The following is a 16831-nucleotide window of genomic DNA, read 5'->3' on the forward strand; positions in this document are numbered from 1 at the left end:
TGTACTATTGGAGATTGTCTTGGACGCATGTAATGATGCACTATTGGAGATTGTCTTGGACGCATGTAATGATGCACGGCAGATGTAAGAAACCGTTTTGTTTTAAACGAAGACATGGCAAAGTTTCAGTTTCTAGACAGTAACACCAGTGTGTTCGGATTGGTAGGAAACAGAGGAAGAATCTTTATATGCCATCAAAGTGAAACGTTTTAAATGGCATTTCCTCAAATAGTAGGAACTGTTTAGTTAACGACTTGAGTATGATATTAAAGTATGATATTCTAGGACTTCTTAAAAATGTGTTTACCTATGTATATATATAGTGATTTGTATAACTATAGTTGTTACATTATCATTTTATTTTAATTCACATGATTTACATTGTTGTAAAATGATGAATTAGTTACTTTTCCAAATTCAGATTCTATGTTGTTGCACACTGATTTAACTTTTGTCTAATAAAGCAAACACTGTACAATTAATGGCTTTACATTAACAGTAGAAACCAAGAAAGTGAATATGTGCTAGCTAAGTTGTAATATGTAAGCATTGATTATTTAAGCTTATATTCCCAAGTTCAATGCATCTTCCACTGATAAAGTAACATTATAAAGAATTTAATAAGAAAACAGAACTGTATATTATAATCATTCTTATAGTATATAAAAAATGTATAGCCAGTGTTTTGTTGTGCTGCCATTCTTGTATAATTTTTGAGTTTAAATCCACATATTCATATTGTTGGCAAAAGAAAAAAGCCACTTTGAAAAAATATATTCATTTTTTGGTTAGGCTATATATTTTCCGGATTAAATTAGAAGTATATGCTACTATAGTTTTGTTTTTCTTGGTTAATGTTAGATCACATAGTTAATAGTTGGCATCTACCTACAGGCCGTCATCATTTGTCTCTATATATACCTATATATTATAATGTAAACCAACTTCCTTTCGATTAAGAAATATTTTGTCTTGAGATCTTCAAAAGCATCTGAGAGCTTTGACAACTAGACGAAGAGAAAATGTCAATTAGAGCTCAAGATCAAACCCTTGAAGGTATACTTACTCAAATCCATTTCTCTTATGTTTAAGCAACTTTAACCAGTTTCCATCGTTTGTTAAGCTTTGCTCATCTCTCAAAGATGCTGAGATCCAAAATCGCGATTAAACTTTTGACTCTCCTCCTTTATGTTCTATTTCTCGAAGGCTTTGCCTCAGATGAGATCGGGTTGTTTTTATAGACCATATATTATACATATCGTTGTTCTATATTCTTTGTTTAGGTAAAACTCATTCGTTGTTCTTCTATCAGAAATCCATTAATGATGGTAATCCATTAGCACAAGTTGATTAAACTTCGCAATTGGTTGAGGATCATCAACGTAAAACTCATCCTATAGGTTCCCGAACATCTCATCTGGATCTAGAAATTAAATAGTATATTTCGTTTGAAAATGGCAATATATCCAATGACAATTTAGTGAAGTATAATAATTTGTAGTGGGTAAAGAATATTGGCATTGTTGACAAAAATAAAAGAATTTTGGAAATTTTCTAATAATAATGTTATAAATTTATAGTAGACGATAAATATATCACTTCAAAAATATTTAAACAGATACATCTTGTGTGTGAGAAACAAAAAAACACACCATATATATCATAACTAGTCGATGGTCGCATCTTGTGCGCATTAATATATATATATATCACTATATCAAATTTTAATTTTTATAATTTTTTTTATTAAATATAGATATAAATTTTAAATTATATAACTTCAATGTTCATGTTGGTAATCGATATATTAAACTATTTTTGTTTTATATTTTTATTTATGGATTATAGATTTTGGATAAAAATAGTAATAATCATATTATGAAGTTTAGATTTGAAATTAAACACTCGTCGTATTTGTGGACTGAAAAATATAGTGGCATTAAAAATGATTATAAACAATTACAACTCATAAAACAGATAAAACATCAACAAACTAAAAATAACTCATTTCTCTATAATTTTAGGTTTTAAAAACAGTTAGACAAAAACCAAAACAAAAAAAATTACAAAACCATTTATATTATTTTAAATTTCATTTTTTCGTTTGTATAATATTTATTATTACTATTTTTTTTTTAAATATATTATTTTGATGATATTTATGATTTTACGGATCAGATGAAATTTGATATTTCATCATGTACAAATACGAATTAATTTATTTTAGGTTAGAAATAAGATTGTTTAATATTAAAAATATATAAAACTCATAGAAAATTAATATCATATTAGTTATTAAAACTATAAACTAAATATAATATAAACATAATTATGATATTATCAGTAGAAATTTTTAATATTTATTGTTTGGTAGAATTAGCTAATATATTATTTATTTCTTAAATATCATTATAAATATATATATATATATATATATTAAAATAATTTTAATAATAATATTTTATTAAAATAATGACTTATCCGAAAACTATAGAGAATATAAAAATCAGAAAAACATATTTTTATACCTATTATTAATTAAATATAACTATAAATAGATTTATTAAAATAATTTTAAAAATAGTATATATATATATAACAGTAGATTTAGTTAATAGGGAAATTCTGGTAAATAGTTTTTTCAAGTTTTTTGTCACAAAAGAGTACTTAAAGAGGAAATTTATACCATATATATATAATGCAAGTAAATAATTGTTTTTTTCTTTAAAAAGAAAAAAGAAAAGTACAAAGTAATTATTTATAGTTTCAAATTATATGTTTTCAAATTTCAAATTTTTATAATTTTTAGTTTTTGAAACTTTTTTGAAATTGTATGGATATAAGTGTATATTTACCTCTTTAATGAAATATTTTGATCATTTTGATACTTTTTTTTTGTTCAAACTTTTTTTTTGTTCAAACGATCATTTTGATACTAATAGACTATTTTTGTGACAAAAACGTTTTTTGGGCTATCATTGGATATTTCTTTAGTTAATATGTGTTTATTAATTATCTTAAATACCATTATAAATATATATTAAAATAATTTTTAATAATGATATTAATTTTTCTAATGGTTTATTTTAAAATTATTGAGAAAATGATAAATCAATAAAATAGGTTCTTAAATAATAACATAATAACATAGATAGATTCATATATAAGAAATTATTAATACACGATCAATCCTTTACACAAACAAAAATCAATATCAGCTTCACTTTTAAATGATCGTAGAATAGAATTATATTACCAAAAATCATCATATTAGTTTTCAAGTTTCAAAAAATTATACTATATCATTTTGACAAAAAATGAAATCATTTTTTTGTTAAAAGAATATTTAATCATGTATTTACTTGTCTGCTGGTTTGAAGTTCGTGAAACAGTTGATTGATTATATTTTTCAATCAATTTGCATTGCTAAATTAGAATGCAATTATGGAATGCATTCTAGAATTATTTGGGTTTGTCTTGTACTTTCATGGTTAGAAAACTATATTTTATTGATAAAAAATTATGGTATATAAAATTATATTTTGTCATATAATTATTTTATCTGAATTTTATTTTATACTATTCAATATCCATTAGAGTATATATATTTAAATAAGACTTATTTAAAATAAGGAATAATATATACTAAAATAAAAAATTATTATATATAAAATGATATAAATAAAAAATATTATCTTATTATGAATCCCGTTTTAAATATACTTTTAAATAAAATAAAATTGAAAATTTTAAATCAAATTTAAAACAACAAGCAAACACAAAATTTTGTACATTTCGAAAATTTATTAGATGGGCCTACTATAAGAAAAGAAAGAGGCCCAAATAAAAGCCTATAGTTCATACCAAAGCCTGCTTTTAGACTCTTCCAGATCTCCTCCAAAAACAATGCTATCTTCTTCTCCCATCTCCTCCGCCTTTACCCACCCACGCGCCGCCGCGTTAGCCACCACCTCCGGCGTATCGATTCCCCATTCCTCCACCAGAAAATTCCACCCTACCAACGTAATCTTATCCTACTTTCCACCTTCCTCGACGACACTACTCCTATCTTCTTCCTCCTCACGTAGATGTTTCACCCGCGACGATGAAAGTGAAACCGATGAAGATGATTATTTGGTTGATTGCTTGACAGATGCGAAGACGGAGGAATTGGTTGTAGGCGACGATGGGGTTCTCATTGAGGTGAAGAAGCTCGAGAAGAGCTCGCGTCGTATCCGTTCCAAGATCGGTATGGAAGCGAGCCTCGACGCAGTGTGGAGCGTGTTGACTGATTACGAGAAGCTGTCGGATTTCATACCGGGCCTTGTCGTTAGCGAGTTGGTCGAGAAGGAAGGGAACCGTGTTCGTCTTTTCCAGGTTCTTTATTTGTCTGAAAAAAAGTTACTAATTTGTCGTCATTATGAATAGGTTAATTAGTTTTTTTTTTTTTGGTTAATCTTATGAATCCAATTTGGTGCATACAGATGGGCCAGCAGAACTTAGCATTGGGTCTTAAGTTCAATGCGAAAGCTGTTTTAGATTGTTTCGAGAAGGAGCTTGAGATTCTACCAAATGGGAGGAGACGTGAAATCGACTTTAAGATGGTCGAAGGAGATTTTCAGTTGTTTGAAGGCAAATGGTCCATTGAACAAGTAAATAATAATTATATCATATGATATGATATCACCTGATGCTTGTGAGGTTCTGTTTTTGAATCCTTCTCTGTTTTTTTTTTTTTTAATTATACAGTTAGACAAGGGGATTCAAGGGGAGGCTTTGGATCTACAGTTTAAAGATTTTCCGACAACGCTTGCATACACTGTAGATGTAAAACCAAAGATGTGGTTACCAGTGCGTCTTGTGGAAGGAAGATTGTGCAGAGAGATAAAGACAAACCTCTTGAGTATTCGAGATACAGCTCAGAAAGTCATTGAAGGTGTTATTCATGATCTTTGAGATACGATTTAATATAGCCTATTATAGGTTTTTGTTTTGTATGATTTATAAAAGCTTATGTAATTGGCTTTACATACTACACGTTTTTCTCACTTGTATACGCTGATCGTCTTTGAATATACCAAGTCTTTCCGACATGTGATTGTTCCGACCAGAGCTGATAACTAGATAACTAGAAGTTTGTAGTGAACACGGGTTTCTCACCTGAAATTGAGAGTAAACACACAATATAATAATTGATTTGAAATTAAGCTCAAGGTTAGTTTAATATGTCTCAGAGGTATATGTCTTCTGTTGCTTAATTTTTTTTTTTTTTTTGTGAAGCCTTCTGTTGCTTAATTAAACAAGGTAGTTGTTACAAAGAAAAGAACAGAGCTGATAACTAGAAGTTTGTTGTGAACACGGTTATCTCTCTTGAATTTGAGGGTAATTATGCACTGTAATTTATTTGAAATTAAGCTTTAAGATGTCTCAGGAGGAATCTGTTTTCTGTTGCTTGAAAAACAGGGTACTCTGTTTCCAAAACAGAGTGCTCTGTTTTATGGTCGAAAATATAGAGTAATGTTAAACCACAGATTGAATCAGATTATTCTCAAGGAGGTAACGTTGAAGGCAGCTCAAAGTGATTGATATCAGAGGAATTTAAAGGCAAGTTGTTTGAGATATCTGTTTCAAAAGAAAAAAAAAAGTTGTTTGAGATATCAATCATTAATATAGTGATACAAATTGTCTTTCCAAAATGTACAAATACAATCATCACTGCTTGAGTCTTCCCCAGATTACAAACTCTCTGGAAACAAGACTATAATAAAGCTAGAAAACAAGAAGCTTATCACAGATGATGATGCAATAGAGAAACAAAGGAAGTAAATACAAACGATGCAAAAGTGAAAGATGGAGAGAAGATCATTATCCTGTTATAAGATTGCTATTGCTGATATGATCAGAATTGGACGTTGCTCTTGAAGCTCTGACCAAACCGCCAATTCGAAGGAACAACGTTGAGAGCTGCCTTGATTCTTCCATTGCTGAGTTGAACTTTGAAAGAGAGAGATTGGCCATTGAGGTAGGTGTTGCTTTGCCAGTTAGCCCCCCAGTTTCTTGACATTGTCTCCCATTTGTTGCTCCTTGAGCCTTTAATCCAAACTTTAGAGATCTCACCAGCTCCTCCTACGTTTGAGATTAGAACCAGCTCGAAGTAGTTCCTACCGTTCATTGTAAATCTCATCCCTCCGCTTCTTCTGCATCCAACCCTATAAGAAGAAGATAAACCCTTTTAAGCACACTTTTCTGTGGCATTCTTGGTCTACAAGAAAACACAAAGTAATATACTCTGATAGCTGTATAAATAAAAAAGTAATAAATACAATTTATGTTTTTGAAGTTTTTAATTTATCATTGTTACATAAAAATGCATAGAAACAATATTTTTTGAAGCACTTTTTTTTAAATGGAGTATAGTTTAGTTTTAGTTTGATACTTGTAATATTGAATATAAATTGTAGATTTATTAGTTATTACCTTTTGTAGAGGATGGGGACGATTCCAGCTTTGTACTTAGCAATGGTGAGAAAGGCAGGCTGAGCCATGTCGAAGTGAGGTCTTGGTGGGTTGCACCATCCTCCATCATCACTTGCCTGAGCAAAGTTTGGTGGACAAAAGTTTGTGGCAGTGATTGTGATTGATCTACCTCTGAGACACCATTGGGGCACTTTGGCCGCGTCGCAGACAATCTGGTAACATCCACCACATGACTTGCCGTCATTGAACAGTGCTGTGCTTAATGCTGCAGTGTTTGTTTTGTAACCATCCGTGTATAGGTTTCCATAACCACAAGCTCCACCTGAAGGTAAAAATATAAATCAATTTCTTGACGAAGAAGAAAACTCATGAAAAGTTCATATTACAAGAACAATACATTAAAATATATTTATATTTATTTATTTGTATATATTATTGAAATGAACCAAACCGAAATTATTTGATAATTTAAGTTTCTTCCAGATCAAAACCATATACTTTTAAGTGATAAACCAAACCAAACCGAGTATAAGAAAAAAACAAATGTGATTGTGAAGCCCTAGTTTGGGAACTTACCCATTGTACCAGAAGCATCACTTCCACCATAGAAGGTCGCATGAGCTCGTAACCACCCTGCAGAAACTGAACTGATCTTCATGAAGAACATTGTGTAGAAGATAACTGCGACCAAAAGAGAGACGATCTTCGCCATTTCTTAGAAATATTTTAGGTATTTATGATAAAAGAAGACGTTGCTGACTGTAGAGTTGGATGTATAAGACTTAAGCTTCATCTCCTATTTATAGTAAAATCACAGAGCTAGTCTCAACTAAAATATATGTATAAACAATTATATATGACTTGGAATTAGCGGAAAAACGCTGAAAACAATATTATGATTTGCTGATGATTGACCCAATGATTAAAAGAGTGCGTACATTACGGAGTCTTCAGGCATATGATAATTAACTAATCCGATAAGGCATGTGACTTTAGGTTGTTGCTTTTTGTTTCATTCATTTAATTTATGATTTGTGAACTTTGCTCTCTTTTCATACGTCTTAAAATGATTTATTTTGTCAACCAAGTTCTTATTAAAATTTTAAGGAGGATGGTAAACCACCGGTGGTTAGTACAAAACAAATATAATAGACTCGTGCAGCAATCTAGTATGGCTGAAAGTTGATTTTAGAATATTAGAATAGTTACCACATCTTGAACTATATTTGATATTATAAGTAATTAAAAGAAACTTGATAAATCTAACTGTGTTATTCTTTACAGTTAATCCCTAAAGATAAAGATAGATCGATGTGGAAATGGTTATTCTGTAATACTATGTGGTGATGGGTGAACCAAATGCATATGATGCCAAACAAATTTACACATTCAACACGTATGTAACTCAATCATCTCTTATTTCTTTATGATTTTGCTTAAAATAATAGTACAATGCATAAGTAATAATGCGTCTCGTGAAGAATTAACTAGAATTCTTACATCAACCATTATATAGTTATAGTATTACAAACAAGTACCTATTTTTAGACAAGTTGTCTCTTGACGATCGGCAACGAACGTCGAATTCGAATATCAATGGGGTTTTGTTGAAAATTCAACGTACGACAATAACTGATAAGTGCTCCTCCATTTACGCAAATTCCGTGGTACGTTCCAAGTTGCCAACTTACGCTGATAAATAGATATTTATCTAAGGTTTCGGTACTTTGAAGCAAATTGCTATACAGGTTATAGTTACAAGTTCTTATAAGACTGTCTTTTAAAGTATATTTAAACCGAACAAAAACAACAAAGGGATACTTTTCTTGTAATTGAAGAAGTAAAACCAATCCGAAGATAAAAACTATAACATGTTCGTTTTGGTGATCTACAGAGTAGGGACCAACAACGAATATTTGTGCATGAGTAATTTTATTTAGCAGCAATGGTTATTTAACTTCTTAAGTTGAATACTTGAAAATAGATTGTTTGTTACGATAAGTAATATATGTACGTATTCATCAACATTCCATTTCCACCCACAGATTGTTACTCAATTACTCAATATTATAAACACATTTAATGTGGATCTTCAACCTAACCTTGAAATGTATAAGATGGTCGAAGTCAAAAACTATATTATAGAGATAAACCCTAATATTATGGCATATATAATGGTAAGTCCACGTACTTATCACATGGGTGATGCGCTGATTCCATTTGATAAACTCACACATGTAGCCACCGCCACCACTATCCATTTTGATAACAGATTTCATATTCTATAGCTGAGAATAATTGACAATCAAGTTAACGCGAAATAGTTATAGGGAAAAAAGTATTATTAGAGTACCATGGTACAGTACGTAGCTTATGGATAATCTATATAAACCAAACAATGATTAATATCCTTATTTATATTTTTATATATAAAAATTCGACTTGCGATATGCACAATACAAGCCTTGTTGTGGTCTGTCTTCTGTGGCATTCTTGTACACTAAGGGTACATATATAGAATCATCACCTTGGTTCCTTCTTAAGCCATAAGCAGGAACTAAACACACACAACTTTATTCTTGCGTTATCCTGAACTGAGGTCTTAAATGATCACACACTTTAAAACCCTACCTGCTTATGGCTTAAGAAGTCATATGCCAATGGTCATATGCCAATAGTCGCAAACCCACTACATTGCCAAAGATTGGTGTTTTAAGTTTTCGAAGGCTTGAATGACTAGTTCACGGCTAACAAGTTCCAGAATCGGAAAAAAACAACCACAATAACATATATCTCATATATTACAAGTTTCTTAAGAAAGCACTGACATCACTCTAGCTTCTGTTCCATTTGATTTCCCTCAACAAATAAAAAAAATGGAAACTGAAAACAAGAACTATCTCATTTACTTTTACAAATCTAAATTTATGAAATATCACAGAATGTTATATCAAGGACGAGCCAATTGTGAATATAGCACCATGGTGTTAAATGGCTATAAATGACTAAAACAGTTAATTGACTAAAACAGAAACTATATAAGAATAAAGGACTATAGTGCAATACTAAATTAAATATAAGCAACCCCAAAGTTCGCTCACACAGTTTTTCTCCTCTCATCTCATCTTCAATATCAGATTAAGTGTTATGTGTACAAGCTCGTAACGAGGGACAATCAATCCAAGATATTCATTACTTGTTTTAAACAAGAGAAAAAAACAAAGATCAAATTATTCATAGATAATTACAATATGTTTCCTGTGATAACCGGGTTCATGAATTATGGTCAACAAACCCTACGAGCTGTAAAGTATATTGGTCAGGGTTTTTAGTGATTTTTTTTTACTTCACTTAGGTTTTTTAAGTCTGGCTATATCTGCGATTCCTCTCGATTTTTAATCCAATACCATAATATTCCTTTAGTTTGTGTAATTGATTCAATTATGGAATCATGAATAGTCATCTTGTTAGGGCTGGGCAACCGGGGTACCATTTGGGTGCCGATTCTATTTTAATCGGTTTCGGGTTTTCATGGTTACCGAAAACCAGTCCCATTCGGATAATTTAAAATTTCGGTTCGGGATCGGTTCGGATGCTCTTCGGTTCAGGTCGGGGTTGGTAAATTATTTTGGTATTGGTATAACCCAAAATACTATCGGGTTTAGGTTTCAAACGGACTTTCAGTTCTTAAGTATATCGTTTATACTAAATGTAACCAATACAAATCTAAAAATTGTAACTTGCAATACAAGTAAATAAGTAAAAGCTATCAATTTTGTCACTGACCAAAGAAAACAACTATAAAACGACGCAAATTTAAAAGAAAGCTAAACATCTTTATTGATATAAATAAAACAAACTTAATGAGAGAATTCAAAAGAAGCTAAAGCCAAAACCAAAACCAAAACCAAATGAAAAACATATTATTTAATGAAATCAAAAACCAAAAACTTAAATAAAAGTTCAAGTTTCAACTGCAAGCACCAACTTTAACCTTCAACTACAAATTTTTCAAACTTCAATCTTCAATACATAAGTAAAATCAGTTTTTTTTTATTTAAAAAATATTTTATTTGTATAAATTTTGTAACTAAAACATATGTAAGATTGATTCAAAAATAAAAAAAGGAACATCAATCTTGATCATTCAAAATTAAACGAAAAAAGTAAATATATCTATCGATAGAAATAAAACCAAATAATTGAAAACATAAAACGAAAATCAATTTCTCATGAAATGAGAAGCATTGTTCAATGAACACAAAACCAAAATATAAAAACTTCAAACTTCAACCGCAATCTTCAACCATAAACTTTCATGTTATAAAACCATCAACTTTTATGTAATAGATAATAATTTAGATATTTCATATATCTAAATGTATTTTGGATACATATCAGGAATTGAAATCATGTTTGGTACAAGATTTTTTGAGGGTTTTGAATGTTTCGGGTTCTATCGGATATCCATTTAAATTCGGGTTCGGTTAGGATAATACCCATAACCCAAAATACCATAAAACAAGATTCATTCGGTATTTATGTCGGATTCGGATCGGTTCGGATTTGTTTTTATCGGATCGGTTTCGGTTCAGATTTTCGGGTTCGGTTATTTTGCCCAGCCCTAGTTCTTGTTGCAGCACAGAACGTTTTACCTGTTCCTGAATCAATCTTAGACGATGAGGACTTACGTGCTAGTTTTTCTCTTTGTTTTTCTCATGTTTACAAAGAGAGGTTTTTAGACTAGTTGAAGCCGAAGAAGAGTGGATCTTTTAGTGACTACCTTGTTCTTAGACTTATAAGTTCCCTAAAGAACTTCTTGGAGGTTTGGAATATTCTTGTTTAGTTTTGATTCATCTTGTTTGGCTAGAAGATGATGGATAAATGGATTTAGTAGTTACTTAAAAACTTTGTCTTCTTCTATGTTTATGTAGAATGAAGACTTTGATGATGCCTATAACTTGGCTAATGATCGTGTGATTGTAAGCATCATTTTATCTTTTGCTCTATCTTTAGATGAAAAAAACTATTGGAAATGAAAGGAGTATTGAAATAAGATTCTGGTTCTACTACAAAGGGTGTGTGGTAAGACCAAACGAGTTGAGTTCTTAGAATAGACGGATGTACAAATCTGCGGGTACGTAGATTGTAACTTGTTAAATAAAAAGCATATCGTTACATCTGCAACAGCAGCAGCAGCAGCAACCAGTGGAAGGTTATACCTTAACTAAGATCTAACTCAATCTCCTGCACTGCTTTCCAACAGTGATATCATCATCAGCAAAAGAACAGAACTTATCCTGTTGCTGATTTGGAAGAACAGTGATATCATCATCAACAGTGATCACATAATTGGTGGCGTGTTGATGGTGTCTGTCTGACTTTGCTTGTAATTCACAACTTACAAATGATTACAGACATAAGCTCTCAAAGAAGTCCCCCGAGTCTCTTAATTCTTAATAATATGAGAGATATATTGAATTGTGATTCAAGAATGTTTTTTTTTGTAGCTAAAAATCAATAATTAGCTGACCTTAACCACTAGATACTTTGTTTTATTACTTGTTAAATAGTATGAATGATACGCATGGCTCGAAGCAGAGGGTCTAACGTCTCATTGGCCTATCTTTCTCTTCTTCCCAATTGATCAAACCATAAGAACCCAAAACTCTTTCACATAAGTCAATTAAGATATTCGAATCTATCCAAGAAAAGGAATGGGAGATTTGAAGGGCCAAAAAGTGTAAACCTCTTTAACCCTCAAAGCTGATTCGTGTTTTAATGTAAGCCTCTGTCTGAACCAGAAAGTATTCAGATATTGAACCTTCTCGCTATTCGGAGGCTATACACACATTCATCCGACAATACAAAACAAAAAAAAAACAGTGAGAATTAATGTCTGAAGCTTTTTTCATAAGAAGAAGGTTGAACTGAAGAAAAACAGAAGCTCCTCCTCAAAAGAAACAAAAAGCCTCAAGTCAAACGACCAACAAACAATACAGAAAAGTATCGATGGATCAGATTGATGTTTGCCACCTAACTAAGCCAGATATGAAATTTGCCTAAAGAACTTAGGGTTCATAAGGCTACTCTAAGGAGGCAGTTTCAAACTCCAGGAACAACAAGAACACACAAACGTACACACTACAAAGATGAAGAGGTAAAGAGATTGATGGTTAAGAAAAGTGGTGGCTCAACCCTTTTTATCCACTTCTGTACTCTAGGGTTTTCAATGTTTGTGTTTATGACTATTTTACCCTCTCTTCAGAAACGATTGGTTAGTTTGGTTTTGTTTTGTTCAACCGATCAATCAATCTAATGCCACAATATTGAAACCGTTTTCGGTTATGTCTTTTTGATTCAGATTCCAAATGTTATTTAGCCCACTAACCAAAAGCCAGCCTACTATTAATGATAGCCCAGCCCAGATAGCATATTAGTATAGTGAATTAATTTGAATCAAATGTTATTTAGCCCACTAACCAAAAGCCGGCCTACTATTAATGATAGCCCAGCCCAGATACCATATTAGTATAGTGAATTAATTTAATTCGGTTTTACAGACAGCATGAATTTCGTATACGGAAAACAATGACGACACGAAGTCCTATTCTCCTTCTGTGAGTTCGAGTTCGCAAGTGGGTGGCCAGCTGGTAAAAAGCGTAAGCATGTGCGCTGTTTTGGTTGGTATAGCCGTTAAAACGGGAAAAGTGCATATTCCAACCTGAACAATTTGGATCGTGTCAAATACAACCCGAACTAATGGTTAGTACCAAATACGACCTGAACTCAATTAAAACTTTAAAAACTAGCGTACCTAAATCTATATTGAAATATCATTAAAAAGTTGATATTATATAAACTACTATTTTCTCATCGTATTAAATTTTAAAACTTTGGTGATAATTTTTTTCTGATTTACATAAATACATAACATGTTTTTACTTATTATATATTCAATAAACTTATATCTTACTAAAATATAAATAATAAAATATTTATAATTACATGATCTTAAATATACTTAAAATTTTGAAGTTATTTATAAAAATTTCTTGTATAGATTATTTTTATTTTAAAAACTTAAGTGATTTTTTTCAAAAGTTATTATTATATATTTTAATATTTTGTTCAATTTTGAAAGGTAAAAGGTTCAAAATATAAATAACTTCAAAAATTTTGAACAAAATATCAAAATATATAATAATAACTTTGAAAAAAAATCACTTAAGTTTTAAAAATAAAAATAATCTATACATTTTTTTATAAATAACTTTAAAATTTAAGTATATCTAAGATAATTTAATTATAAATATTTTATTATTTATATTTTAGTAATATATAAGTTTATTGAAGATATAATCTCTATATCTCTATAATATTATTTGAGAAGTCAGTTTCCTATGTGTCGCGCTCACGTTAACTCTCACGATGGTTGATTACGCTGATACCCTTAATGAATTAAAAAAATTACATTTAGATACTATTATTGAAATTTTTATTTAGTTTCCTTTTAAATTTTTCCAAATAACATATATAATAAAAAGGAAACATTTATAAATTTTTTTAAAAAAAATTAAAAACGAAAATATATATTTATATAATATGATTTCATTAAAAAAAGGAAATTTCACAAAATAGAAATATTCCATTTAAGACTATTTTAAATAACATAAAATATACTTTTGAAGTAATAAAATATTTATTTATATCTATATTTTCTTAGATGAAAATATATATTTGTATATAATGTGATTTCGTAATCTATAAATTATATTTTACTTATATAATATGATTTCTAAAATACAATCACAAAAAATTAAACTGTTTATTTTAAGAGATATTAAAAATAAAGTAAAATTAACTTTTGATCAAATAATTAAAATATTTTAAATTAACATAACACTATATAATTTAACAAGGTAGATATTTATATATATCATTATTAAAAATGTTTTTAATATTAAATTTTATGTTTTATGTTTGTCACAGTTAATATAACCATAATCAAAATACCAACGCAAATCTGAATCTCATTTTTAGGATTATTTGCATAAATTTCAGTTTACCATTTAATATATATAAGACATAAAATTATTTAAATATTTTAGTTATTGTAAATATTGATATGTGTTCATGAGCTTCCAAAAAGTATTAGTTACTTATGTAAGTAACTTCCAATTGATTATCGTTTTACTTTTTAATATTTTATTTTAAAAATCAACATATAGTTTAATTTTGTAATTTGGAATCAAATATTTAGTTTATTTTTACTTCATTCTAAGCAGAATATATCTTAAGTTATACCTAATCTTCCTCAAATATATTTACATATCTAAGATAACAACCAAAGTAAAAACAAATAATCATAATTTTCATATATTTAAAATAAAAAATATTAGTTGAATTTAGAGAAATTGATTGATGCAATCCAATATACCCAAATGATAACTTATTTAAAATCATATGTCTGATTAAAATAATATAATATTATTATTATAAATTATGCATACAAATTATAAATTAATTTAAAATTAAAATTAAATAACAATCAACTATTGTAACATATTTAATTTATAAATATTTGTACCCGTGCATGAGCACGGGAAAATCACCTAGTAAGTAAAAATATGTTATGTATTTATATAAATCAGAAAAAATTATCACCAAAGTTTTAAAATTTAATACGATGAAAAAATAGTAGTTTATGTAATTTCAACTTTTTAATAATATTTCAATGTAGATTTATGCACGTTTTAAAAAGTTCGGGTAGGTTTTTAAAGATTTAATTGAGTTCAGATCGTATTTGGCACTAACCGTTAATTCAGGTTGTATTTGGCACGATCCAAATTGTTCAGGTTGGAATAGGCACTTTTCCCCCGTTAAAACCAACGACTGTTCCTACTCATACACGAACAATCAATTTTCCATTTTAAAACATTACTATTTTTTCTTAAATTAGAAATAAATAAAAGAAAGTAAATTATTCTCTGTCAAAGATTTTTCCTGAATCATTCTTTCCTTTAATTCTCGTTCTCGTTGTTTCCTTTCAAGAAAAGAAAAGAGAGGAAACAACAGACTCAAGATCCAAATCTCGGCAATGTCGACGTTTTCGCCGTCGTTACCCGTCCTTTCTCTGATTCTTCTAAGCCTATCTCTGGTTTCATCTAATTCATCGACGGAGATCAACAAGGGAGGAGAGATTCGATTACCTTCGGAGAAGACCAACGGCGGATTCTGCGGAGAAACGTCTAAACCGGGTTCTTGTCCGGTTAAATGTTTTAGAGCTGATCCGGTTTGCGGGGAAGACGGCGTTACTTACTGGTGCGGTTGTGCAGATGCTTTGTGCCACGGCGTTCGTGTTTCTAAACATGGAGCTTGCGATGTTGGTAATGGCGTTGGGTTGTCTGTTCCTGGACAAGCTTTGCTTCTGATCCACATTGTCTGGCTCATGGCTCTTGGGTTTTCGATTCTCTTTGGTCTCTTCTGATTTCGTTAATTTTTGTTTTGTGGATAAAGAAGATATAGAGAGAGATAAATAGGTTTTGAGATTGCAATCTTTTGCTAATATTCTTTGAGAGAATGTTTTTTTTTGTATTTGATTTGTGCTGAAAATTAATACAAGAAAAGGCATTTCTGTGAAAGCTTCATCACCGGCGTTCCATCTCAGAACATTAGGCACCAAGTTTCCTTCCCGTACGCGTTTTCATCATTATTTTATTTTTTTTGAAGAAAATCATATTTTCTTCCCAATCCCACTGCTCCCTATAGTTTCCATTCCCTGCAAAGGGCAGAGGGTTGAATCAGAGCCAGATTCATTCGACATAGACATGATGAACACCTTTTCTAGCCTCGTCTGTCCGTTCCTGAATAACTCATCAATTAGAATGTGCAAGTCCCGTGACAAAATTTTTTTTCTCAAAGCCTAGACTTAGGCCCGTCGATATAATAATGGGCTTCCGCTTAGGCCCATTATTATAAGTCTTATCTCCTGTCTTACTCCAACTTGATCCATCTTTTGATTGAAGAATGAAACAAGAAAGAACATGAAGCAGCTTTACAAAAATTGAAAGAAACTTATATCACAACATGAGTAAAATTATGAAGATCCTGGATGCTCTGGTTCAATCTCTTTTATATATTGGGATGTACATTCTCCAATAGATTATTTATTTAGAATGTGATCGGTTGTTGTGTATATAGTGTAAAACAAAGAACAACAACGAAATGAAAAAACAGAAAGAAAAAATCAGGAGGGAGAAAGAATGGTAGAATCTCTATTATTAAAATAGAAGTATTCAATTAAAAATTATCCCTAAATTTTCACACTTATTTACATTTTCATATCACTGAC

General features: G+C 30.2%; 3 protein-coding genes and 2 non-coding genes across 6 annotated transcripts; 2 read left to right on the forward strand and 3 right to left on the reverse strand.

Moving 5' to 3' along the window:
* The first annotated feature begins 699 nt into the window (after positions 1-699).
* Positions 700-5093, forward strand: LOC108844470 (uncharacterized). Of its 2 annotated transcripts, XM_057004849.1 has the most exons (4): positions 700-1056; positions 4154-4377; positions 4485-4652; positions 4750-5093. In XM_057004849.1, the coding sequence occupies exons 1-4, from the start codon at positions 1023-1025 to the stop codon at positions 4954-4956; spliced, it is 633 nt and encodes a 210-aa protein (XP_056860829.1). In that variant the 5' UTR covers positions 700-1022; the 3' UTR covers positions 4957-5093. The 2 variants fall into 2 exon arrangements, with proteins under 2 accessions (XP_056860829.1, XP_056860828.1); XM_057004848.1 differs by lacking the exon at positions 700-1056 and having other exon boundaries at positions 3705-4377.
* A 540-nt stretch (positions 5094-5633) lies between these two features.
* On the reverse strand, positions 5634-7264 carry LOC108844471 (putative expansin-A17). Its single transcript, XM_018617735.2, has 3 exons — positions 7054-7264; positions 6478-6799; positions 5634-6209 (listed from the first exon to the last, which is right to left on the reverse strand). The coding sequence occupies exons 1-3, from the start codon at positions 7187-7189 to the stop codon at positions 5900-5902; spliced, it is 768 nt and encodes a 255-aa protein (XP_018473237.1). The 5' UTR covers positions 7190-7264; the 3' UTR covers positions 5634-5899.
* A 4902-nt stretch (positions 7265-12166) lies between these two features.
* LOC130510323 (small nucleolar RNA snoR138) lies at positions 12167-12323 on the reverse strand. Its single transcript, XR_008944000.1, has one exon. It is a non-coding gene; the product is annotated as a small nucleolar RNA snoR138 (small nucleolar RNA).
* A 47-nt stretch (positions 12324-12370) lies between these two features.
* LOC130510302 (small nucleolar RNA U19) lies at positions 12371-12528 on the reverse strand. Its single transcript, XR_008943979.1, has one exon. It is a non-coding gene; the product is annotated as a small nucleolar RNA U19 (small nucleolar RNA).
* Positions 12529-15429: 2901 nt separating this feature from the next.
* On the forward strand, positions 15430-16121 carry LOC108846433 (uncharacterized). Its single transcript, XM_018619661.2, has one exon. The coding sequence runs from the start codon at positions 15578-15580 to the stop codon at positions 15965-15967; it is 390 nt and encodes a 129-aa protein (XP_018475163.2). The 5' UTR covers positions 15430-15577; the 3' UTR covers positions 15968-16121.
* Positions 16122-16831: the final 710 nt, after the last annotated feature.

Source organism: Raphanus sativus, chromosome 3 (genome assembly GCF_000801105.2).
Source record: "Raphanus sativus cultivar WK10039 chromosome 3, ASM80110v3, whole genome shotgun sequence".
In the NCBI taxonomy this organism is placed as follows: domain Eukaryota; kingdom Viridiplantae; phylum Streptophyta; class Magnoliopsida; order Brassicales; family Brassicaceae; genus Raphanus; species Raphanus sativus.

Excerpts from the sequence above, each read along its gene's own strand:
- LOC108844470 (XM_057004848.1), top strand. The coding sequence starts at position 3,907 with ATGCTATCTTCTTCTCCCATCTCCTCCGCCTTTACCCACCCACGCGCC. Across the intron at positions 4,378-4,484 it reads ACCGTGTTCGTCTTTTCCAG|ATGGGCCAGCAGAACTTAGC; the intron begins GTTCTTTATTTG and ends TGGTGCATACAG. Across the intron at positions 4,653-4,749 it reads GCAAATGGTCCATTGAACAA|TTAGACAAGGGGATTCAAGG; the intron begins GTAAATAATAAT and ends TTAATTATACAG.
- LOC108844471 (XM_018617735.2), bottom strand. The coding sequence starts at position 7,189 with ATGGCGAAGATCGTCTCTCTTTTGGTCGCAGTTATCTTCTACACAATG. Across the intron at positions 6,800-7,053 it reads TGATGCTTCTGGTACAATGG|GTGGAGCTTGTGGTTATGGA; the intron begins GTAAGTTCCCAA and ends TTTTACCTTCAG. Across the intron at positions 6,210-6,477 it reads GTCCCCATCCTCTACAAAAG|GGTTGGATGCAGAAGAAGCG; the intron begins GTAATAACTAAT and ends TTCTTCTTATAG.
- LOC108846433 (XM_018619661.2), top strand. The coding sequence starts at position 15,578 with ATGTCGACGTTTTCGCCGTCGTTACCCGTCCTTTCTCTGATTCTTCTA.